The 26264-nt window shown below is 43.5% G+C and overlaps 1 protein-coding gene across 1 annotated transcript in view; it reads left to right on the forward strand.

Annotated features, from left to right (window-relative positions):
- The window catches only part of HS6ST1 (heparan sulfate 6-O-sulfotransferase 1), a 186466-nt gene extending 167373 nt beyond the window's left edge, over positions 1-19093 (forward strand). Inside the window, exon 2 of the mRNA XM_032119276.1 lies at positions 12515-19093. Coding sequence (XP_031975167.1) covers positions 12515-13223 — 709 coding nt within the window. The 3' untranslated portion in view covers positions 13224-19093. The remainder of the gene's footprint in view (positions 1-12514) is intronic.
- Positions 19094-26264: the final 7171 nt, after the last annotated feature.

A 26264-nucleotide genomic window follows, 5' to 3' on the forward strand; every position in this document is an offset into this window, starting at 1 on the left:
TAGGAAGATGCGCCTGTGCCGGCTCACCCGTGGTTGTGATGCCCGGCAGGGCTGCGGGAGGTGCCCAGCCGGGTGACTTCACGGCGCTTCAGGGTGGCACACGGGCATCGCTGCCTGCAGTGCCGCTCTGGAGAGGGAAACAGCCCCAATTACCCATTCCCGGCAATTAAATGAGACTGCACTCGTGGCCTTGCTGCGCAGGACATGACAAATCCCAGGAGAAGGGAAATGCTGGCGGGAGGAGCGGTCCCTCCCTGCCAAGCCATTCCGTGGCAGGAGATGCCATCTAGTGGGAACGCGGCCGCCTGGGCACAGCCGGGGGTTCCCTCTGCGCTGGGCTGTCAGAGGATTCCCAGGCGGCAGCAGAAGCAGGAATAGTCCCGCTGTGCACTTTCTTTGGGTTTCTTTGGGCAGAAGGATTTTCCGCGTTGAAAGCAGTGCTTTGGGAGATGGCAACATACGCTTTTAAGCACGTAATTAGACTTACCTACAGTAGAGCTGCAGAGGAATTTGGCAGCCTTTTGGCCAGCTGGAACACCTCTGGAGTCCTTCACGTGGAAGGTGAGGGAATAATGTTGGCCTGTATTGAAATAAAAAAAGTCTTTCAATGATCTATTAATCAAAAAGCAGATTTTTAAAATCCCGTTCAACACGTTGCTGCTTTTCTGGTATTCACAAGTGCTCTTGCTAACCGCAGGGCAAGGAATCCCATTAACCAACTTTAAAAGAACCCAAAGTTAGTCAGGGCAAAATATCCCTTCTTCACAGTGCAGGGGTGCTGTCCCTGTGAAATACCCACTTGATATTTCATAACTCTCTCAGCCTCGCAATGCACAGGTCTGGGGGATCACCTAGCAGAGAGATCCTGAGGCTGCTGAAGTTTTGAAGACTCAAATGTCCATCTGAAGTCTCAAACCACGAGGCTGATTTGTCCTTCCTTTGAGTGCAACTGAGGGGAAACGAGAGGATTCCTGTAATTAGAAATGGCTTGGCTGTTCCTTGCACCTCTCTCAGCAGCGCCAGGGACAGGTCACTGTCAGAGACAGGATGCTGGCTGGCCAGGACAGATCAGTGATGGATTTGGAGCAGCCCTTTCCAGCACTGCTCAGTTAATGAATTTTACAGTCTTTGTTAGCTTCCTCAGCATGGTGATTCACTTAGGAGAGAAATTGTGTCTGTGAGCCAGACCATCGCTCTGACAATTCATGTTGGGTATGTCTGTATGCCTGCTTTAAATGAACAGTGGCTGCTGAGGCTGGCAGGGAGTATTCGTGCTGTTTGGAATAAAATACCCACACTTTGTACTTCGCATGTTGCACATTCTCCTTTTCCTGAGGAAACAGTTTTAACAAAAGTGTTAATGGCAGGCCAGCTAATGCTGCATTGTTTTCAGGCTCAAGCAAAAGAAGTTCAAACCGAGAACCAACCTACTGTTTTCAGATCAATAATTTGTGAAAAATGAATAACGATGCCCGTGCAATCTCTCGCTGTGCTGTGGGGCAGGGCTGGTGTTGGCCACAGAGACAGCACAATGAGCAGCCCTCTCTTCATGGGGCTGAGCCCCCCCCTGCTCAGCCCACCTCTGGTGGTGATTTTTAAGAGCAAATTCCCTCCAGTTGTTTCCTTAGGGCTGACTGGAGGCAGTGCCACATGCAGAATGGGTTTCTTGGTGCTGGCAAGGCCTGAGATCAGCTGCTGTTCACTGCAAACCCTTTGATGGATTTGTTGCGTACGGCTTTTAGTAATGTCTTGATTTCCCAGGAAATGATGTGTTTTAGACAGAAGCCAGGCAGCTTGTTACTCCTGCCAGCTGGCAGGGGGGTGGGTATGTGCATACAGATATTTGGTGTTTAATAATTGAAACTGGTTGTATCAAGGTTGGCAGCATGTCTTTCAGCTTTAAAGACAGGGTATTGTTAGAGGAAAATTGGATGTTTTCCTGTGCCGAAGACAAATTTTTCTTCCCCAGCTAATCTTGGTGTCTGCAGCTGTTGTGTCAATATCTCCTCCTGAAAGGCAGGGAATGAACTTCTGAACATCTGTAACAGCTACATTAAGTGGTGTGGTTTATTGTAGAATTATGGATGATGATGGCTGGGTTACTAAACTGTAAATCAATCAAAGCATTTTGATGATATTCTAGATCATGAGAAAGAGACTCATGCAGGAAGAGACAGTGATTTATTGCACCAACTGGTAACACATTCAGCCCCAGTCATTTTTATTTATCATTACTTTGAAAAGATTTCAGCCCTTCATTAAAGCACATTTTTAAAATACCTGTAACAATGATAAAGTTTTGCTGTAATGAAAATTGATGCTCCTGATCTGTGATTTTTGGTGATAGGAAAGAGAAGAATAAGGAACTTAAGATACACAAACTTCACACTAAATTAGTTGAACAATTGCCTTTGCTTAATTGTCTTTTATGAGCAAATGAAGGGAGCTTTTTCCTTTTCATCCTTAAATCTGCTCCTTTGAAAGCATCTCACACTATCTGTAGTTTTGAACCATGGTACTCAGGATTTTGAATGCTTAGCAAGTCATCCATTTCCGAGGCATTAGCAACACAGACAGGATTTATTTCAATCTCTGCATATGATTCTTTGATCTGGGGCTTACTTAAGTGCATTCCAGTGCAATTAATTAGGAAAACAGTACAAGACAGTGGCAACTCCAAGTGATCTTAAATGTAAAAGTGATTGATCAGTAGCTCTGCTTTCTTGAGGATTATCTTTTGCTGCTTAACAACATCTGCTATTCCTGAGCAAGGGAGAGTCAGTTAATTGAGGAGAGGGAGCTTTGGTACTCTTTGTAAGCCACTAGTATGACTATTCACAAGAAAAGAAGCCGTGTGGGAACCTCCCCCAGCACTGATTTTAAGAAGGAGCTGAGTAAATGGAATTAGGACCAGTCCCCTACCTGATGCTGTGAGGTGTGTGGCAGTATGCAGCTCACACTGATTGCTTTGCAGGGCAGCAGTTGTTCCCTTTTCCTAGCAGCCCTGTGTGGCTTGCAGAGCTCCTTGGAATCCAGTCCTTGCACTGTGCCTGCTTTCAGGGATGGATTCTGCTGCTGCTTGTGTTTTCTTCCTTGGAATGTCTTGTTCCTTGATGTTCGCTGGCTGGCTGAAAGTTTCAGTGTTTGCTTGTATGTTCAGGACATGTCAGTCCAGTTTAAAAATCCTGTGCATCTCGATCCTGTTTCCTATTTCCTACTGAGTCTTCCTACTCAGATCAATAAAAGCAGCTGTCCATCAGTTTTTGATTGGAACAAGATTGATCAGTGAGCAACTCAGGAGTGCTGTGTTGCAGCTGCAGCTGCCTGACACAAATATTGCCTCCCTTTGCCAAGGAATTCAATTGTCCTGCTAAAGCGATCAATATCTGCTCCTCTGACTACTCTTGCTCTCTTAATCTTCCTCTATTGTTTCTTTATAATTTAATCTTCTTCAAGGAGCCATATTTCCTGTCTATCATGCTGTTACATTTTCCTTGAATCTTTTTTGAGTCTCAGAGCCAGTGGAGCTCCTGTGATTCACAAGAGAAGCTGACTTACAGTTCAAAAGAAAATGCAAATTCTAGCCTATCTGCTTTATTTACAGCTGTTTCAAATAAATATCTTTACATATTGCATAGTTACTTCAGCTTTGTCTTTGCTCTGTATCAACTTGCTTCTGGTTTTCTTTTTTCTGTTCGGCAATATCCCGGTCATTCTTTCTCCTGCGTCCTGAAGCGTGCAGGGATCAGATGCAGAAATCCTGCTTTATTAGTTAAAATAGTCACTTGTTTTATTCATTGCATCCATCTTGACACCTGGGGAGGCTAAATCCTTGGCATTCTCTCTCTTCCCAGGACAAAGACAGCATGAAGCTCTGCAGATTTCTGTGCAGAACCAGTGCAGCTCGGTCCCAGTGACACAGTGGAAAGCTGCCTGGCTTGGCAGCCTGCACAGGCAGTGTATTAGGGCACAGCACTTACTCCCTGGAGCAGGAATGAGGCCCCAAATGCTTTCCACTTATCTAATGGTGGGGTGAAAACTGCTGTCCTATGCTACATATCCAGTGGAAATTGATCTCTGATGCAGAGATGAAAAGTTCAGTGTCTCATTGCAAATGTGTCGTTACTCTTCAGGGATTGATTTGTTACTGGCTTGGTTCTAATGTGGCCACACACAGGAAGATACTCCACAAAAAAGGGATATAGAACCCTTCTAGCAAATATTTTCTAGTAAGTATGGGTGTAATGTGTTACTGACTTCTGTGTGTTTTGTAATGCCAAAATCAATGCAATTGGAAGTCTCTGTGACAGAACCAGTAAGTGAAGGGAGTGAAAATTTTTCTTCCAGAGAATGGCCATGTTTTTCCCCTCCTGAAACTTCCTACCTTGCTGACAGCAGGGGCAATAATAAAAGCGAAGGAATGCAAAGAATAAGCACAGGTTGCAGTCCACCTTTCTGCCATCTGTTCTCTGCCAGCACTGATGTAATCCCTCTGGCACTGACACTTCCCCTTGCCATCTGTCAGCATTCCGATGTGCTATTGATTAGGGGGTTTACTGAGGTCACTTAGGAAGCACAACAAGCCTCCGAAAACTCGGGAAAGGTCATAAATTAAAGGTGTTTGATTTGTTACTTGCTGTCATTTTTGGTGCCTTCCTTCAGTAGAAGACAGCAGTCAACACTTCCTAAACTCCTCATATGAGGAAAGTTATGATGGCAAAAGAATGAGCTTGTTTATAAATGGTGCAAGTAACATAAGCTTTTAATGGGTCCTAGAGGAGTCCAAGGCTCCAGAGGGCTCTGGAATGCCTTTCCCTCCACCCCCATTTGCTCCCCTCACCCTGACCCCCACGTTTTTTTCCAAGCCTTTGTCCAATTTTCATCATATGTGTCATTTTGAAAAATGAGCTGGCGGTTCACTCCTAAGGTTCATAGCATGCCATGTATCTTTTTTTAGATTAACTTGTTTGCAAAGAGACAGTTCAACAGGAAATTCTTGTGCTTACACAGCACTGCAATTTTTATGAAAAGCAGAGATGTTGTTAAAACTCATTATCTGTGTCTATTCTGCTAATTGGATATAAAAAAGTCATGAGACTCGAGGATGATAGGACCACACTTGCTTCCTGGGTAAAAGCCAACAAACCTGAACTAGGGCTGAGTGTGTAACACTGTAGTGTGAACACAGTGAGTATCAGCATTGCACAGCTCTGAGATCTGAGGTAAAAGTGCACCTCATTTCATTTATGGAGACGAATGGAGATAGTGGTCCTGAAAGCATCCACTTCTGATGGTTTCAGAGGAATGAATGCCCAGCCATAGCTACCTTGATGCTCCATTTGATTCCAGATGTGAAATGCTCCCTTGTATTACCATACATATCAATCAGTATGGAATAGCCTGTACCATTCTGCCACTCCCAACATGGCTGTCAAGGCTCCATGTGCCCTCCCAACTTTCTGACAAACCAGGTCTCACCCATCTGCCCTTGGGGCTCACTTACATCCTTTGTGCTTCCACTCCAGCTCTGCTGCCTTTGCCAGTATAATTCAGGAGGAGTATCTGTGTTACAGGAATATATACACAATACTATTCCAACTATTGCTTTGCAGACCCACCTTTCTTTGTGGGTCAGCTTTAAATAGAGACACCTCACACTGTGCTGCAGCCACCATGTGTGCAGACACACAGCATTACTGCTCCTACAGATCCCAGAATCAAGGCTGTATTGCTGCAGTGTGACTGGATCAAGCACACAGATTGACCTTTTCCTGAGTTTCGTGTCTTCAGGTCTCTTCACTACCGGTCTGGAGAAGGCCTTGCAGTTGTGTTTGATTGTCTCTGGTATTTTTGAGCTGTGACTCAGCCCATGCATGGCTTGTGAACACCAAAAGGGAGCTTTTGTTTAAGATTGTTTTGAGTGGATGGAGGGGTGGGTGTTTCTCTCATCAAATGCCTGAGGTGCTGCTTTCTCTTTTATCTCCTTCTTCATGGTCAGACTCTGTTGTGCTTGCACCCAGATGTGGTGTTTGGTGCACGCAGGTCCAACACGCTGGAGCTCTGCTCTCCGGGCAGGCTCTGCAGTGGGATCATCATGCTGTGATGACAGGCTGCATCACCAGGATTGCAAACCATTCAAAATTGTCCACATTCTATGAAATATATGGGTGAAAAGAGAGAGGAGTGGCTCTTCTCATCTGCCTCCCCCTCCTGGAGCAGCCTGAGCATTGTTTCAGGGCTGGCTCTCAGTGGGCTGTTGGCAGCATGGTCCAGGCACTGCTGCATCAGGAACTGGCCCATGGTGAAATCAAACCCCAGGATGACTCCCTGAGCAAAGATCTGGAGGGTGAGCAGAGCCTGTGTGAGGGTTGGCTGTTGTTACATTTCCAAATGTCCTATCTTTTAATACAGCTGAGTCCCAAGAGCAGAGATCATCAGGCAAAACAAACACAATTATGCAAAACAAACCTGGTTCCCAAAGCAAGCACTGACACCCCCTCCTTTCCTGGCAAAGAAAATCACTGCTGTAGCTATTTACCCAGTCTGAGAGCTGGAGGATTGGGTTTGCTGTTCAGTTTCTTGGCTTTTGGGGTTTTGTGTTGCAACCTTTATTTAAACATAGGGTATAGAGAAGACGCTTGTTTTGTTTGTTTGGGGTTTTCTTTCTGTTTCTATGACTTTTAAAGGACTGAAGAGTTTATTGTGTGTGAAATGCAGGAAGAGTCTAAATGAACAACAGATGAGAGGAAATAGACTGAGGAAAATTAGGGCTATTTGCTACCAAAGGAAGTAATCATTGTACATATATTAAATTCCAATCTCTAACTGAGAATGTGCTTGTTGTGCAAGAAATCTGACTGTAGAGGAAAACAGGGAAATATGTGGAATCTTGGCAAGGCTGGACTTTAAAAGTGGTAAGTATGGGTTTGGTGCACTGGTGGTAAATAAGCCAGGAGGCAGCTTGTACTGAAGTGAGTGGTGGCTGGAGAGTCACCCAGAGTTTCCCATCGTAGCTGAAGGTCATTCTCTGTGCAGAAGGGGGAAACTGTTCTACCATAACTCTGCTATTTGTAGGTAATGTTTAGTATGATTTTATAATGAGAATATAAATTCTTTATGAACTTTCATCTGCCACATTCTCAGCTCATCCATCGTTAGATACACCTGACTCACCTGTTACTTATTACTTATTACTTACCTGTAAGTCCTTGCTGGGCTGTTCCTTAAGGATACACTGCTCGTTTTCACTGGAGATAATCCTTACCTGGCAATCCCCTTCAGTATTTCAGCCAAGTGAGGGTTTAGATGATCACAAGGGGGGTGCTGAATGCTCTGGTTCTTCTTCCCTTGGTCCCTGCAGGCTAACAGCAGGGCAGGTGCACGTGTGCATTTCACTGCTGGGAGGCAGAATCACTGGTTGTTTCAGTGATAAACTACTCACAGTGAGAGCCAGTATGAATGGAATAAGGACCCTCACCAGGGATTTGTGGAGTGCATAATATGTGGGCTTGACTTTTACAAGGATGCCTTAAATCAGCCACAAATTTGACATTACTACATCTTTAAGCAAAACACAGCATTCCTCATTATTACAAGATGGCAGACCCCCTGCTCAGTTAATTCAGCAAGGATATGGAATGATTTTTTAATTATTTTTTGTTTTCTAGCATTAGAAAAATTGTAGCCTGGGGGCATATTGCTTTGAGAGATTGGGGTTATATGGTTGAAGCTGACCTATGCAGCTTCCTTCCCCTTCCCCCTCCTGGCAGGCAGATGAAGCATTTATATTGCAAGTGGCTAGCTGTGTTTTGTTCTTGATCTGATGGAAGGCCACCACAGAAGTCAAAAAGGACTTGTTACATATTTTGCTTTTCCTGGGAGGAATGCTTGAAAGCTCAGTGAAGAACCTGTAAAAATTTTAAGAAAAATAAAATAAAATTTGGCCATGTGGGAGGAAGCATTCAAGCACAGGAAAGAATAAGGAATTGCACAGTCAAATAAGCAGTTCCTGGCAGAATTTAGAGACCAGCAGCAGTAAGAAGGGTGCATCAGCATGTAGAAAAGAGTGGAAATGAACTGAAGAGAAATGATAGCATCATATTTAGAATCTGTCACTTTATCCGAATTATGTTGACTGGTTATTAGCAAAAGAGAAGGAATTGAGTTTTTAGAGGAGGAATGGTTTCATTTCCCCTTCATTAGCTGAGGAACCTGCTGACAGGAATTAAGACAGAATATTGCTAAATGGCAGCTTCAGCCATGCAAGAAAGGGTTGTTTTTAACCCAGAGCTGCTCAGTGACTGCATTTGCAGCATGGCCCTGCTTAAAAAAAACAAAACTCTGCTGGCAAAACTAAGGCTGCTTTGTGCTGCTATGTGAGAATGGGAAGGAGAGGTCCAGGCGGGAATCCCGTAGGGCAGTGGTGCCTCTGACGCCTGTGTCATGAAAATATGCCTCCAGTTAACCATTGTCCTCTGACCTCAATCCATGCTGAAACAGGGGCTTTGCATAATCATGGAAGGAGACGGCTCCTGCTCCAAGAGATGTTATGTTTTGAATTTCCAAAACAGACAAAGGAGACATTGTCAGCCCTTCACACATGGGAAACAGAGGCAGAGAGAGAGATTTGTCTGGGGCAAGCAGGCTAATTTTGACAGAATGGGCACTTAAAGTAAGGTTTCCTGAATTCATTTGTGTATTATGACCACAAGATTGGCCTTTCCTTTCTAATATTGGATTTTGTTCTTCCTGCAACTTCAGTTCGGGTAAAGGGTTGTTCATCAAAAACATTCTTTTATTCTGTTCTGTTTAAAAGATATGCTAGGGATTCTTTCCTTGGACTAAACTGTGCAGCTTCCAAAACTGTGCAGGTCCGAGTTGCAACTCTGCAAACACGTCAGAGAGCTTCAGGTGGATTTTCATGTTGGGACTGCCAGGAACAGTAATGCAAGAAAAGGCAGAGGTGTGACTTTGTCTTCTGCTTGTCTTTGTGCCCTTGGAGATCACAACCCCATGGCTATGTGAAGGGGAGCCTGCAAGAGCAGTAATGCTGCTCTGCTCAGCTTCACATGGGAAGCAAAATCTTACTAACTCCAATGTCCATTTGTCTTGCTCAAGCTTGTTAAATCCAGAAAAGCCAGTGAGACATGACATTGCATGACCAAACTGGGGCTGCTTGGCCTTTTTATGAGGCAGTATTGAGTGGAACCATCTGGGCTAGGAGAAGACCACACTTCTGAAATGAGCCTTTAGGAACACTAAAGTTAAGTGGCTGTCTGGGACACCATGCTGAAAGGAAGGGCACTCACAGCTGCATGGGGCTTATGGGTTTATTTCATCTCTGATGACAAAAAAACCCTTACTAGTCATGTGGTTCCTCATAAATATCAAGCCACTGTTGACAAGTGGCACTGCCTGTGTTCTCAGCCATGCTGAAACAGAGTTCCCCCAGCTTTCTGACTGCTAATGGAGGATGCTTTACAGTTACCTTATTTTTCTCTAAACTTAAAGGCAATCCCAAGTTATACTTCAAGAACAGCAACTTCAGTATCTTAAGTGCCTTGGGTGAATACTTGCATGGTCATCCATCTAACGTGCAAGTGGCTCACCTCTCTGGCTCCTGAGGTCCCAGTCTCCTGGGAGGTGTACTGCTCACTTGCCTGAGGGCTGAGGGAATCTGCTCCTTGGAAATGAATATATTTCTAGAAAGCTAAATACAAATTTGGGAGCATAACTTTCACTATGTGAATGGTGCATCTCAACTTAGGCAGTTAAAACTATTCTTTTGCTTTAAAGTCTCTGTTTAGTTTTGTTTGTTAGGGGTTTTTTTTATTTAAGCCCCATTGGGGCAGCTTCCTTAAGTACTTGCAGAGGCCTGGTTCCAGTTTCCAAAGATAAATCTGATTTCTGTGTTAGGAGGCAAGCTCTTTCCTTCAAGCACTTTTCTGTGTGACAGACTTGGAAAGGGGCAAATTGGATTCAGTAGAATTTCAAAAATTGTAACCTATTTTCCTGTGCTTTTTATCATTGAGATGAATCTTTGAGAAAGATCATTCATGGTAAAATACTTACCAGGGTATTACCTCAGCTAAGGTAATAGCTCTTATAGTGTAGGTTTGAAGAAAGAAGTACTTGCTCCTTAAGCTTTTGCCAATCTGTGTCCTGTTCAAGCTGTCTCTGTTTTAATGGACTCCAGAAGCTTTGCATGATATTTATTAATCTGATTTACTAACAGTCTCCTAAAGTTTAAACAGAGACAGAGAGAGAAGATAAGCTGGACTCAGGCTTACAGGAATCAGATTCATGCCAACTCTGCCACTTCCATTTGACTTTATGCACATCAGTTAATATTTGTGGTTCCCCTGTCTACCAAATGCAGATATTAATTCTTGCCTTTTTTCACTATCCCTACTTGTACAGATGGCATGTTTGGACAGGAATCAGCTCCTCCTGTGTCTGTGGATACCTCACACATAAATGAGTCCCTGATCTTAGGGATCAGGGGGAAGCAACCTTCTAGTTGCTTCTGTAGCCACAAAATAATAAATGGCTTCAACCTGCTCACTGAAAAACCTTTGGGTTACATTGGTGAAAATAAAAAGTCCACTGCAGTTCACAAGTCAAAAACTGCTGATAGTGTTTAGCACCAATGTCTGTCATTGAACATCTGGCATTCATCACTGCTTTCCTTTTCTTTCTGCTGTCATATTTTATCCCATCTATTGGAGGTTCCTTAGCTCAGTCTGTATAAATTATGGCTGCCTCTCAGGGTAGTGGAATCACTACAGGCTGCAAGGTAAAGGAAGGAAAAAGAAGTCGGCTTAAGGAAAGAGTCTGCTCCCCTTTTCCTCCCCTCTCCCTGTACACAGACAGCACTGGACAGCATTACTAGACAGCAAGATACTCTTCCTGTTGAAGAGAGATGGAATAGTTTCCAAAAATAACAAATGTCTTTACCAGCCCTACTTATGAAGGTAGAAAGCAGGAGAGGAATTAGAGCTGGAGTGGACACCCGTTGCCATTGCTGGAAAGAGCAAAATTGGCCACTTTGGAACAGCCCTTCAGCAAGTTTGTAATGAATTAGGAAAGCAAACTTTACTTAACATGAGACTTCCTGGGCAATGGCTTTGATGTATTATTTTAAAATTAGATTGCTCTTATTGCAGAAATTTAAGTTACTACTAGAAGAATAATACTGAAGGTGCTAGGAAAACATGGGTGTGTTAAAATTAGCCAAAAGAGAATACTGTTACTATTTTTTTCCTCAAAAAATCTTTTCACTGCCACCTCAATGGCCATTACATTCAGTGCTCCTGAACCGTGCTGGCAAGGCAGTGAGCCCTAGCAGCATTCCAAAGATGCATTTCTGATGGGGAGATGAATCCTCCAGCACCCCTGTGTGGAACACTTCCAGTTGCATATGTGTGTTCCCTGCCAAAGCCAGGTGCTTCTGTGTGCACAGTGTAACACAGCCCTGTGCCCCACAAGCTCGTGCCAGCTTTAGGAGCTAGAGAAGGTATTTCCTTGTTCTGGAAGCACAAAGACACCTCAGTCCCACACTGCTGGCAGTTAGGGAAGAAAAGGCCCATTTCCCTCTGTGTGCAGAGGGCTATTGTAGACTGCCATCTCTGTCAATCCCAGAACTTTATGGGCTGAAGCTGGAGGGTCTCTGTTAGAGACAGCTGTCATGTTTTCAGTTCTAGGGACAGCTTGTATTGTTGGGGGCTTCATTATACTTGGAACAGCAAGAATTCCCCTTGTCATTATGTATGTTCTTCCTGGTTGTCTTGCTTTTCCCTTCTATTTAGTCTCGTGTCAAAAGTGTGTCTGAAGTTTGTTTGATTTAGTGTCAGGTTGACTGAAATGGGAATAAATTATTGCTGCTATTGCTGGTTGTCAGCTCAGCCTTCTCTTTCTGCAAAGCATATTGCATTCCTGATTTCCCATTGTTTTTCGTTTATGTGCCTGTGGTGTTATCCTGCTACTTACTGCAGACTCCCAGATTTCAGCTCAGCAGCCAGATCAGTCAAGCAGTGGGTGTCCTGGTCAGCATCTGCATGGAGTGGAAGTGATAGGCCCAACTCATAAACAGAGAGGCTGCTGGGCTGTCCTTCAGAGCAGGTCCTGGCTGGCACGGCGGGCACACAGTGCTTGGTGTGACAGGCCAGGCAGTGCCAGGAGACACGGTTGCTCTCTGAAGTCAATAGATAGGTTCAGTCCTGGTGATTTGTTCTGACTTCGTACTCTGTTGCTGGGAACGGACATTCTGGTGAAGGTGCTACTGCTTGGCAAGGCTAAACTGGTGGGCAGTGAGAAAGAGAAACACGGGCCTAATGTTGCACACACTGCTTTGCATGAGATATTGCAAGAAAAAAATAGCCCACGAGTACAGTGGAATGGATGATGTGATGTTGATTTACTCTCAGGTTTTTGCTGTCTGCACTAGATCTCTGCTTGCCAAGCATCTGTCCCGTTACTAGCAGAATATTTATTCTATTTTCTCTTCTTCTTGTAGAAAATTTTACTACATCACACTGCTGAGAGACCCCGTATCTCGTTACCTCAGCGAATGGCGTCACGTCCAACGAGGAGCTACTTGGAAGACCTCCTTGCACATGTGTGATGGCAGGACACCAACTCCTGAAGAGCTGCCATCGTGCTATGAGGGCACGGACTGGTCGGGCTGCACGCTGCAGGAGTTCATGGATTGCCCATATAATTTGGCCAACAACCGCCAAGTGAGGATGTTGGCTGACTTGAGCTTAGTGGGCTGCTACAACATGTCCTTCATCCCAGAGAACAAGCGAGCACAGATCCTGCTGGAGAGTGCAAAAAAAAACCTCAAAGACATGGCCTTCTTCGGCCTGACAGAGTTCCAGAGAAAGACTCAGTACCTGTTTGAGAGAACTTTTAACCTGAAATTCATCCGGCCCTTCATGCAGTACAACAGCACGCGGGCAGGAGGGGTGGAGGTGGATAACGACACCATCCGCAGGATCGAGGAGCTCAATGACTTGGACATGCAGCTCTATGACTATGCAAAGGACCTCTTCCAACAGCGCTACCAGTACAAACGGCAGCTGGAGAGGATGGAGCAGAGGATAAAGAACCGGGAAGAGAGGCTTCTTCACCGGTCCAATGAAGCACTTCCCAAGGAAGAGACCGAAGAGCAAGGACGTTTGCCCACTGAGGACTACATGAGCCATATTATAGAGAAGTGGTAGCCTAGGCAGACTTTTATATTAATGATATTCTAGGGTTTCCATATAAGAGATCATGGAAGTAAAATTGCAAAAACAACAAAAAAAAATATTTTATTTAAAAACAAGTCTGTAAAACAGAAGATAGATTGCTTCCTTAAGCATAGGGTCTTTTTACTGTTTCTTACAAGACCGATGATATTCTTAAAAAAACAATAAATACATAAAAATAAAAAAAGGGTCAACATTCTAATGCAGAGGTAAAAAATGCACAAATGCAGTTACCCACTCATACAAAGAATACAAAATACAAAAGAATGTCTCTTATCCTCACAATTTTAACACAAATGGCAGAAGTAGGAATTTTTGAAATCTCTTTCTCCCCATGGCATAATGATCTAAAGATACATAATTAAAAAGAAGGAAATAGAGGTTTTCTTTTATGGGGGTGGTGGGATGGGAATTGCATTGTTTGTCAGTAACTGATAATGGTGACTAAGTTGAGGATTGGCCATCCTGTCAGGCTGGGATCTCAGCACACAGGCACTCACAGCATTTCAGCTGGCAGCCACTGCCAGAAAGTAGAGCACCATTAAAAAAAAAAGAAGAAAACCAGTCAGAGGATGAGAAACATTAAAGCAAATTGACTACAGCCTGGGATATGTACTTAGCACAGTGGTTCTGATGCATTGCACTGGTATCACATATACATACGCAGCTTCATCACAAAAGTAATAGGGAATTCATGCACAAAACTCCCAGATTTGTTTCCCAGACAGGTCCCACAACAAGTCAAAAGCCAACCATAGACTCAAACCTGCATTCCCATGTTATCCTGTCGGCTTACACCACTACCACTCAAGCCACCATCAGTATTGTGTGTTAACAGCACATGAAAACCCTCTCCTACATACTAAAAAAAAAGAAAGAAAAGTTTAAATACTCCTTCATAAATCCACACAAAATTCAGACCCCGCAAATGATCAGTCATTAATGGGAACGTGACAAAGGGGTGGTTGTGTTTTGTTTGTTGCTATGTGAAATACTGACCCAGAATAAGCTTACAGACGTACTCTAGCTGTATTATTTCAGTTATTTTTACTTGCTTTTATCAAGAGGTAATGGGCATCAGCTGGCTTCCAGTGAAGTCACTAGAACTGATTTAAGTGGGAACAGGATGGGGCTGTCTTCCAGAGCTGTGAAAATTTCTGACTATGGGTCTGAATTAATTATGAGACAGTGCACATTGTCTTTTGGCAGGGTGCCTGTTCTGCAGCCCTTACTTTAAATGAACAAGCTGTGTTCATAAAACTGGAAAGGAGAATCATGGATAGTGTTTTTTTAGTCTCAGACCGCTCTCAAAGCAGAACTCTTTCTCTTTCAATGCTGTTTTTTAGGGCCTCATGTAAGTTTAATCCTCCAGTGTGGGGACAGTCTAACCAGGTTCTGCTTACTGACTTTTCAGTCATAGAACAACAATGGCTTCTCTAATTCCTCTTCCCACTCGCCAAATTAAAATATGGCTTATTTTTTTGCTGTTGCAAGCACTTCTTTGTTTGGCTGGAAGCATGGAAATGAAGTAGTTTTTGCCTGGTTCATGTCTCACTCCGTTATTGCTCAGCCTGTAGGACCTGAACCAGCTATTGTTTAGGGTAAACTCTGAACCAAATGGAATATGATTTGATTTTCAAAGGCCATGTTAACTGCAAATCAAATATGGCATTGAAATCACTGGAGGAGAGGCAGAGAGCTGGTGCACTCAACTTTAGCATGTCATTTTTACAAGCATCTCTTTCCCATCATACAAATCCACTGATGTGCTGCTTGGCTTGTATTTTAATTCTTTCTCTGCCTCTGTGCACTGTTTCCAGCAGTTTCAAGTTCAGACTGAGTTTTGCAAAGGAGGGGCTTCTCTGTTCTCCTGTGCATGCCCTGGGGGATACACCTTGCTTTTGGAGACGTTCTTCTCCTCAAGAGTAAAGACAACTAAAAACTTGAGAACAGAAAATACAAAGAGCACTTAGGGCTCAAATACAATTCTGTTACAGCCCTGAGCCAAAGTCCACCAAAGTCAGAGGATGTCTTTCCTGTTGCTTTCAGATGGATTTTGGTCAGGTCTGCATCCTGCTGCTGCAAAGTGCACAAGCACACACTCACCTGTCTGCAGGCACCAAATGACTCCTGTTCCCAGAAATGTGTAGCCTGGCCATAAGCATTTCCACCTAGATGAAAATTGGGAAGCAAAATGAAGCAGTATTTGGTGGTTGGCTTGGGGGCAGAAGGTATTACAAGTCCATTTGCTCATCTCTGAATTCCAAGACTGGGAGAAGCTATGTCTGGTAGTTGCCAGCACTTTTATGTGTTGCTGTAACTAAAGAAAACATTTGTATCTTAAAAATTCGACTTTACAGGCTGTTTATCCACAAAACCAACACAAGACATATAAAAAGCAACTGTTCTATGTGCACAGTTTCCACCTTTCCCCAAAAGCTTTTCAGGGTGCGTCCTGTGTTATGGATCCATAGCACACAAGCGGTGCCTGCAGCTAATCCCTGTTTGTGTGGCACTGCTGGGACTGCGTGATTCACACCAGTATTGTGATTGTGCTGTGTCTGCCTGAGCTGTTCCTGTGTTACAGGCTCTGAGTAACCAGCTGGATGTTAATGAATCTGTCTGCAGGGTTGTCTAAATCAGAAGCAGCCTCTGACCTTAGAAGCATGTCAGTAGAAGACCTTGTTCCAACATTTTCTTTGTAGTATATTGCAGTAACAAGCAGAAGAACTGAAATTATATTGAAAACTGTTAACAGTTTCATTTCAACCACAAAAGGAGGGCTGACCTCACTTAGTACTGAGGCAGAAGTTTCTAGATTTAAATCCTGCAGCCAGCAAATGCCTCCGTTTTCCCACCTCTACACTGGGAGTAACAAATTTACGGACTCTAAAAGGGTATTCCAGGGTATGAAAAGTATAGGGCACTTTGAAACAGATTCTGAGTAATGGAAATGAACAGAATCACCCAAAAGCCATCCCTCACCCTGGCTGCTGTGCTGGTCTGCTTATGGCTGTAAGCCATGTGTTAATTTATTTTAAGTGCTGTGTACCAGAACATGGGTTGCAGGACACACCTGGCACTATCTTCTTCCTTTAGTGGGTGCAAGGGAACTTTTTTAACATAATGTGAATGTAGCTTTTTGTGATTTATATGTACCACAGCTTGAAGTGGTACTATTTCTTTTCTTTTTAGGACTGATATTTTGATGCTACAATAACATGAAAAGTGTGTGTGTAGTTTTAAAATGAATGGAGAACAATGGCTTTAAGGCACTCTGGCAGAAGTAGTGGCCAGACAGTAGATTCCTGTTCAATATTTGCCCCTTTCTTCCAAAATGTTTTTCCTGTGGCATCCAGATACACCACGACCTTCTTCAGTACATGAAGTGTTTCTTCAGGGGGTCTGTCTATGTGTCATGATCCAGCTCAGGTTAAGAGAGTGCTGGGAGCAGTGCGGGCAGGTGCGAGATTGGACCTGTCTCTCAGGGACTTGGTGAGGCAGTTCCCCTTGAAATCAGAATTTACCTGGTCAGATGCTTACCCACCCCACAGTGTTTCTGCCATGGTTCCAGGGGTACCCCCTGGAAAGCCTTTACAAAGGCTGGGGCTGTGTAAGGTGTTTAAGGCTGTATAGGGCAGCAGTACCAGTGTGAGTGAGCAATTTGGGCAGGAAAAGGCAGTGGTCCTTCAGGCTCTGCCATCTGGCACTGTGCTGACCCTGGCACATCACAGACAAGGATTGGGCTCAGTGGGGATTTCCCAGCAGACTTCATTCCTGCTCTGGGAAGGTAGAAAGGCCAAGACATGTTGTAGTGCTAAGAAGTCAATGTGCTTTTAGTTAAAGCTAAACGTCACTGCTTGGTGGGTGTTGTTGCTGAAGAAAACATTTTCTTGCTGCTTTGTCTCATCCCAGTTAGCTCTGTTGAAGGAGTTTGCTTCATCCAAAGTTTTCCAGACAGTCAGGTGCCACCTTGTACCCAATCCAGGTCACAAAATGCAGGATTGACTGGTACAGTTGACAGCCCAGGCTGTCAGAGGGTTCAAAGTCAAACACAAAGAAAAAGTCAGCAAAGGATCAGGGTGAATTTCTGGCTTGTCTGAATTTCTCCCTTTATACCCAATATTTTGGAATAAATGAGGAGCATTTCAGTTGGTGGTTTTGCACCCCATAGTCCATTACTTGCTTACAAAACTGGGATGACAATGAAAGCAGCATAAGAAAGATCCCAATAAGGTTCTGAATTCTCTCTCCCTGGGCTGTCCTGTTAGAGCGAAAAGGAGCAGTGCAGTTGCTGGGAGAACAAGGCAGGAGGACTCCCCAGTGACAGTGCAGACTATTGGGAAGTTTTTGCTCTGAGCCAGTCAAGTCACTTCACAGGGACCAGTGGACAGCTACGGAAGGTGATGATAATGTTACAGCACAGGGCCTGACCAAGGTTCATATCTTGGGGTTAAAAGCATCTCTAGTGTCTTGCTGGTGTTTAGAGTTACCCAGACCCCCTCCTACCCCATAGGCTTTTCCAGTCATCACAAAAAAGGGATAGTACTACAGGAATTCATCAACCAAACTATGCTTAATACTGTATTCCCAGAGCTATAGCTTGGCATGCAACCTGATACTATCTGCTGGATCCAAATCACAAGGCTGGCTGCGTTCTCTTTTTATTCTTGTTTTCACTTTCATTAATATTAGCAGATCATGTTCCAGAGGCAGAAGTGAATGTAGGATTCACTGCCTGATCAGGAGTGTAGCCAAGCCTTTATGGCACAGGTCAGCAAGCAGCAGCTCAGGTGAACCAGGGCACACAATCCCAGCTACCCGTGGCCGTTTGTTTTACCCCATCCACAAGAATTCTGCCAAGGTGAATGCAGACCTGATAAACACATGGGAGTTAAAGCCTGTGTTGTCCCAGCTGCAGGGAGTTTTCTCTGTAATTCTTAGCCATGCAAGCTGAAAAAAACAAGATTTGCAAATGAGTCTGTCTCCTCAGAGCTCCACGGTTCCCCCTCCCTGGTCAATTCCCCCAGGTGTCAATTCCGGAGACTGGATTGAGAGAGTTGTACTATAATGAATAATTTTATATTCAAAAGGTTTACTGAGCATGATTTGTTTTGTACATATTGGAATATGATTTAACTTATTTTTATTGCCCCTTTTAATCTTTTTTTCCTTAAGGAGAAGACAAAAATCCCCATCCTCTCTCAATGTGAAGTTCCTATGTGTTTATGTGTAGTCTGCCAGTCAAAACACGCAACAGGCGCAGGATTTCTCACCAGCCCTCCTGCTATCTGATTTTGTTTTTCATTGTCATTTCTATTCATCTGAGACTTTGCTTATATTGTCTCTTCTTTCCTCTCTGCCACACAGTCTGTGCAGGGCAGGGAAAGGGCAATGCAGGCAGGGTTCTCTTGTTCTTCCTCTCCCCTTACTTGCGTGCTTTACTTACCAAGGAACTCAGTTCCTCTAGGAGTTGTGTGACTGAGGGTAAAAAAAATACAACTGTCCCCCCACCTGCCTTCCATTCTCCATATTGTAGATCAAACAGATTCAGCTTCTCTGAAAGTGATTGTGGCTGGACTCATTCCATTGGGCTGAATGTGTATGGTTTGCACTTTCCCCCCCCACTTCAGGAACTTAAAAACAACAAAAAATAAAAGGCAACTGTTTAACTTGAGCCGAGTAACACTTAAAGCTTTATATATTTATTTATAGCATCTTACAAAAAGTGTTAAAAGGTTTTTTTTCTTCCACAAGAAAAATAAAATTTTAAAAAATCATCTAATTGTTTTTGTCTAGATCAAGGATGAATGTTAGCAGATGAAATAAACCCTAAAATTGAGCATCTGTTGTGCGTGTTGTCCTTGCATTGGCCTTTGGATGCTGTTTCAGTGTAATATGTCTTGCCTGTTTATTACAGAGAGATAAAGCTGCCAGTGCAGTTGATTAAGAATATTTGTTTTCTGCTACAAAAACAGACTCCTGGACAAGAAATATTCAAGCAGAAACTGCAGTCTGTTCGTTCCTATTGTTACATTTGAGCCAACACTGCAGAAAGTCCTTAAACCTCATGGAACCTATCATCTAAGAATTACCTTTGCTGCTGTACAGTGTTCTTAGTTGTCTTTTTCAGAGTCACTGCAACGAACACATTTGCAGGCAATAGAGGTTGTTACACCAAACATTACAGAATAATTAACAGAAATTTTTTTGTTGGTTTCGTGCTCAGTACTTTGTTGTGCAAAAATGTTCTGCAGTTACTGAACGAAGCCACGTGCCTGTTTTGCACAGTGAAAGTAAGCTGGGGGTAAGAAGATGATGGTACAAGTGTTTCACAGCATCCTGAATGAGAACAGCAAGGTATTTATCTAAGTGTAACAAATAACATGGCTGTGATTTTACTGAAGCATCACACTTGGAGGGAGGGAAGGAGGGGCCGTGCAGGTGCTGCTGGAGGACTCAGGTAAGTGACTGTGTGAGGGGAACACCTGTGATCCCAATGGGGCTCACCTGTGAGGGGAGGGGACTGATGGAGACCTCGGGTCAGTCCGTTCAGCTGTGCTGGTACCACTGCTCAGGAGGCCTCATGTCCTGCTGAGCTGCAGGAGAAACTTCCCAGTGTGGCTCCCTCTGGCCAGCGTGGCAGCCAAGGTGCAGGCACAGCTTGTCCTGCTCTGTGGGAGCCCTGCTGTTCCTGTTTTAAGCGCTCTTTGTCTCCTCCTTGACCTCTCCAGGAGCCAGGAGGATACTCTGGCACAAGAAGTCTGGGCAGGTAAAACACTTTCATTTGCACATGGTCTTCCTACACTGCCTTTAAAATGGGTTCTTCTTCTCCGTGCTAGGAGCCTCCAGGAAAAGAGGGAGGATAGCAGGTGGAAGGAAGGCTTCTGCTGTTGCAGAAAGGGAAAGGAGCAGAATGGATGCTTGAAGGAGGGTTAAAAGAAGCAGTGAAATTACTGAGGGAATAACCTCCAGAGTCTCAGGATTTTTTCTTGATTACACTGATTACTCAATTTCTTTATTCTTGAGTCCAAAATGTTGCTGTTTCAATTCTGCCTGGTGATTTTACACTATCCAGCACTGCCTCTGGGAAGCTGTGGAAGGTGGAAAGGCCAAGATATGCCTCTGGGGGATGTGCTGCCTCAGGTTAGTTGGAAAGTGCCCTCCTTTGCATCCTGCTGTTACCCTAACAATAAACAGCCCCTGGCTGTTCTGCTGCCCCAGGTGACAGCCTGCTCTTCCTGAATAGAAAACTGATCCTGATTCTACTATACCAGAGGAGGTGGTGCTGAGATCTTGTCAGAGGTTGTGTTTTATTTCTCTGGCTCACAAACTCACACAGAGCTACTTTAACTCTTTAATAACCTCTTTCTTTCCACTGTCTAGAGGACAAGGAAAAGCAAAGCAAATCTGCTTTAACACTGTAGTGCCAAAGCTTTCCTGCGTTGATCTTTGGGTCGTACAGGTTCCCTTTTTGCCTTGCTGATGATCCATGTGTGGGTCCACATGATGCTGAACTTCTTTATTGTCACAGAGCAGAAAGAGGGATGTAGGTCCTTGCGTAGTTAAATGTGTATCTAGTGGTGACTGCATGTTTCTATGGATTTTGTAAAAGTGGACAAATCTTAGGAGAATCCCAGGCCTTGCGGTTTGGAACACTTTATGATGCAGTACTTCAGTGGCGCTTAGAATAGGGATGTGAATAAATTTATACACAGATAAAATAAAATTATGGGCTTTCTGCAGTTGGAAATATTCATGGCTGATTTGGGCACATCAGCTCCCCTCTTTGCTGCAGGGGGAAACCAAGGCACATTCATACATAAACTCAAAAGAATATATTGTGGGCTTAACACTAAAGCAGCTTGAGTTTTACTCTGGCAGTTATTTCATAAACTTCAAATAAAGGGGGTGTAGTCAATGAAATATTCATTAATTGAACAGTATTTAATAGATCATTGCTATGTATCTCTTAATGCAATCAGAGGTTCAAGTGGCGAAAGCTTTTCTAGCTAGGCCCTGTCTACTTTAATTGATCTGGGAAGTAAGTGGCTTGGAAAAGAAACCATGCATGTTCATACTTTGCAAATATCTATAAGTCTAAAATGAGTAAGTCTCTATTTATTAGTCAGACCACACTGTCTGTATATGTGGTACTGTTTGTTAGGGCTTAGAAATTCTTTGTCCCACATGAATTTACTCATCTCACTCTCTCTGGTGATGCTCTTCTCATAAGCTTTTTTACTCTTGAGTGCTTTCGTATCCCTGCCTTACTCTGGCCCACTGATATTCACAGTAGGTTTGTCCCCTTCACAGAAGGTTTGTCCCCAGAGACGGGGGGCATGCAGTATCTCAGTCAGGATTCTTGTGACCTTTGCACGAGGAGCTGCAGAACTGAGATACTTTTTAATCAACATCCAGCCAACAACACAAGGGAAAAGTCGAATGCCTGTCCTCTAGGAGATGGGAATGGATGAGGGAAAGCAGTGCTTTGCAAATGTTTAATTAACTAGATGTTATTAGTGGGGAAGAACAAAATAAATATATAAATATATTCTTCTAGATTATGGTCATGGAATCCAGATGTTTGTGCAATGAATGAGTAATAGACATTATAATAAATAATAAGCATTTAATTCAAGTGGCTTTAGCATATTCTGGTTATTACTGGATTCCATTTAAAAGTTCCTTATTGACTTAAACCACATGTTATACTCAGTTGGGCTGTAAATGGTAAAGAAATTCCGTGTGGCCTAATCTAGTTAATTCAGGCTGGGTACCTGATCCCCAAATGAATATGTGGTAGTCAGTCATCAGTTTTCTGGCATAGGCAGTGACAACACATATAAATCATAGAGTCTTTGTGAGATGGTAAATAACTTTCCTTTAGAGCCCTTTCTATGGGATTTGATTATTAGTGCCAGACATTGTTTTCTGAACAAGAGCTCACAGCCAAATTAGTGAATGCTCAGACATTTTGCATACTACAGCAGCCCCCATCAGTACTGGTTTCTACTGATCATATGTTCTTTTCTTTCCTTTCCTTGATATCAAATATTTAGATACTAAGTGAGAATTTATAAACTGAACCCAATTAGCCACAACTCCATGTAGGCTTTTAAATTTTACTATGTTAGTGAATGATCATACCGTTTGTGTTATTGGAAATGCTAATGCTACTGGAGTTAATTAATGGAGGCTTTGCTCCCTGGCTGGAGAACCTGGATCTTGGAAAACTGTGCCCCTGGGAGAAGTGTGCAACCTTATGGGCTCAGGGATCTTCTGCTTGTTAGGTTTTTGCTCAAGATCAAATGCCAAGTCATGCAAAGAATTAAGGGTATGTGGTGTTCTGTTTTGAGGGCAGTCTGGCCTTCTGAAGCAGCTAAAATGACCAAAATTCAGCTGTTTTGGAGGCGAAAATGGAGACAGAGGTCCTATTGAAGGAGAAATCTTTTGATAGGAGCAGCCTAGCTGATGTTATCAAGGGACCCTTCATTACAACTGTTCCACATAGCTTTTCATGTGTTTATTCTGAGTACTGTTGTTTTCTCTCCACTGGGAAAGCTTGTCAAAGCAAAGTGTAAAATCGGGGGCCAGAGTGCTGGTGAAGGCCTGGCCCTCACGGGCACGGCCTCGTCTCTCGTTGTTCCATGTTGCCCTTGGAGAAAGACATCCACAACCTTTTGGAAACAGTGTTTAATCTGAGCACATATGCAGGCTTTTTGGTTTCTCTTTGCAGCGTCTCAGTAATCTGCAGGTCATTTTTACTCTCTGTGTGCCTGTCTGCCTCTGTCCTGGTGAGAGCTATGTGCTGTGCCACGTGAAAGGCGTGAGCATGGCTGCCTCCTCCCGCGAGGACCGAGCCCAGGATCAGCTCTGCCGAGGCCGCACACGGAGACAGGGCCATGCCTCAGTGGACAAAAACTCAGGCCAAGCTGAGCTTTGTGGTGTGGGTTGTTTGTGGTACAGCAATGTCCTCCAGCAGGAATGGCTGCTGGCCTGCCAGCCAAGCTCTGGAGATGTGCACATGTTGTCTGGATTTTCATGTGTACATTTAAGGACTTTCACAAGAAAATCAAACCAAATCAAACCCACCGGGACAGTGTTGGGAGGAAGAATTACAGCAATAAATAAAGATTTCTGCTTGTATGCCAACCCAACAGCCTTTACTGTCTCCTCATCAAGTGATCTGCCATTTGTTAGCAATCTCTTGTTAGGGCCTTTCTGCTCTTGGCCTGTTCTTGCTTTTGTATATATTTTACTCATCTTGACAAGAGAAAAGAACTCTATTAAGTAGAGGAACTTACAATTCACAGTGCCTGTAACTTCTGTGGCAAGACTAGAATTACAAACCACATCAGCATTTTTGTTTGTTTGTTTTCTCTGTGTTTGGGAATTTCATTAGCTGTCTTACATTTTTGGTTGTGGGTTATTTTTCTCCCAGTCTCCTGTGGCTTCTTTGTGAAAACCATTTGTTTTGTCGTCCTTCCTCATTCTTTGTAAAGGTGGCCTGCAGGTCTGGGTTGGCCAAAACCCACAGGAACTGACAATGAAAGCATGTGAAGCAGTTGTCTTCTTGGATGGGAAGGTGGTAGGTGGAAAGTAGTGTGTTCCTTACAGTAGCCCTTGCCTCTACCATTCATTTCTTAGTCCAGAGCTGCCTTTTGTGCATTAAAAGCTCTTAGGTGTGTTTCTCATCCTCCAAAATCTGTTTTTGAGTTGTCTGTGGTGTTTTCCCCTCAAGCCTTCTTCTCCTACTGATGTTCTATTTCTTTTTTACTAGCACAGATGCCCTATGGCAATAACTGTGCCTGTAAGGTGTCTGATGCTTTCTGCCCTTCCATATATTTACTTGCATACTACTTTCAGTAATTAAGGCCCCAGGTTCCTGTGACTGAAATGATGCTGAAATGTCTGGAAAACTGGAAGGTGAGTGTTGGAAAGGATGAGCATAAGGGGATAAAGACAGACAAGCTGGTAGTCACCAAACTGTGTCACACTTTTTAAGGGTAGGATGGAACCCAAAGCTCTCATGGTCTTTTGTGCTGGCAGCAAAAAGACCATCACTGAAACCCAGTGTGCTGTGCTGGGGCTGTTAGGGTGGGAACTTTGGTAACTGTAGAGAGATTATTAACCTTTCTTTCCTTCATGCCCTTAAAGAGGAAGGTCGTAGATTCTTCCACACTCTAAACCACATCCAAAAAATATCTACCACCTTCTGGTGAGCAAGGCTGGGGTAAGAGTGGGCTCCTCCTTAGGTCTCCATTACGTTTGCTTCACTGTACACAAGGAGAGGGGTGACAGAAAGGCGGCACATTATCCAGTCATTCTTATAAAGAACCATTTCTCACACATTAATCCTGGATTCCATGAAAGTAACACAATGCAAGTTTTGGTGCGGAAGAGTGGAGAAGAGCAGAAGCCAAGAGGTGTCCATAGTTGCTATGTTCTAGATGCTCTGCAATGCTCCTTATAAACAGGTCACAGAGATCTGTCTGGCTACACTTGACTGGAAACTTGCCAAAGCAGCCTGATGCTCAGGCTGCTGCTAGCAGAGATGATGCTCCAGGATAAAATAAATGGAAAGGTCACTTTGATTAACTGCCCATCTCTCCTCTCCCTTACTCTATCTCAATCTCTCTGCACCTTGATAACCACAGGCATGTCTGACTCATCAGCCAGGTCAGCCAGCTTCCATTTAAATGTTGAGCATGAGCCAAATTATTCTTCCTATCATATTTAAGGTCCTTCACGTTGTTAAGTGGTGGTGTGTAGTAGAAAAGAACTGCATGGAAATGTGCTTAAAACACTGACCTAGGATGTCAGTGTGCTTTTTCATTTGTTTTAGAACTCTGTTGTCTCCCCTCACTACAGAGCTTCACTCTTAAACAAAAAACAACAAAAAGACCTTCCTTGTCTGGGGCTTTGATACATAATAAATGCTGCAGGTTTTCATTCATCATGTTATTTTGAAGCATTGTAGCATTCGTACCCTAGTTCATCAAATGTGCCCTCTTTGTGTCATAAAAACACAGAACACAGTGAGCCCCTGCCTCGGGGCCCTGTAACACAGATCAGGAGAAAGGAGAATTGGTTTTGCCTTCCCCCTGGGCTCTGGCATCATCCGTGATTTTAATGGTAAGGTAAGACAGGAGCTTCTCACTGTCAGCATTGTAAGGACCTGCAATCTTCTCCCATTAAGAATAAGTAAAAGCTGCCTCTTATCAGATTTACATTTAGTCCCCCCCAAAAGTGAATGTTACTAACTTCAAAAGATTTTCCTTAAAGTATTTTTGAAACTGGCCTATTTGGGCATGTAAAAATACAGAATTCCTCCTTAACGTTACTGTCATCCCATTTAAATGCCCAGTTACCCTATCATGATTTCCTTATCTACAGAGCAGGCAATGAGCCATAATTTTGAGGGGACAGTGATTTGATGACACTGATGGGGCTCTCAAACTCCATTAGGGTGCATGAATCACAAGTTAATTAGTCATTTTTCCTAATATAGTGAAGTTCTGTCTTTAATCCTACAATTTCTGTCTCTTGTCAGGTTTATTATTATCTCCAGATGGACTGTTCTGTCTCTTCCCTCAAAACTTTCTCATGTTATGAGGTAAAGTTTTTATAGGAGTACAAAATACTAGTTTCTTTTCTTTGAGTAAAAAATTTCCAAGGTTATACTTTATTTCACACAAGTAAAGATTTGAAACTACAGCTTCAGGAGTTTCAACTACTACAGAGTTTCATAGGCAATTAGACTCAGAAAATTACGAGGTCTGATTGGGACTCTAGATCAAGGATATTAGAACCTGACTGAATCCCAGTTACTGACACAGGAGATAATTTTGAGCACCATTGATTGCTGCTCTCGGAGTGGAGATGCCAAACAAGTGCTGCAGTGCAGGAGCTGTGGACGTTTAGGATCACACATTCTTCTGACCCATCCTTCCAGGTGAGGAGGATGGGGCTTATCACAGAGGGAATTTGGATATTTAGTGGAGACCCCCA

The sequence above is a fragment of the Corvus moneduloides genome, chromosome 10, assembly GCF_009650955.1.
Source record: "Corvus moneduloides isolate bCorMon1 chromosome 10, bCorMon1.pri, whole genome shotgun sequence".
Classification (NCBI taxonomy): domain Eukaryota; kingdom Metazoa; phylum Chordata; class Aves; order Passeriformes; family Corvidae; genus Corvus; species Corvus moneduloides.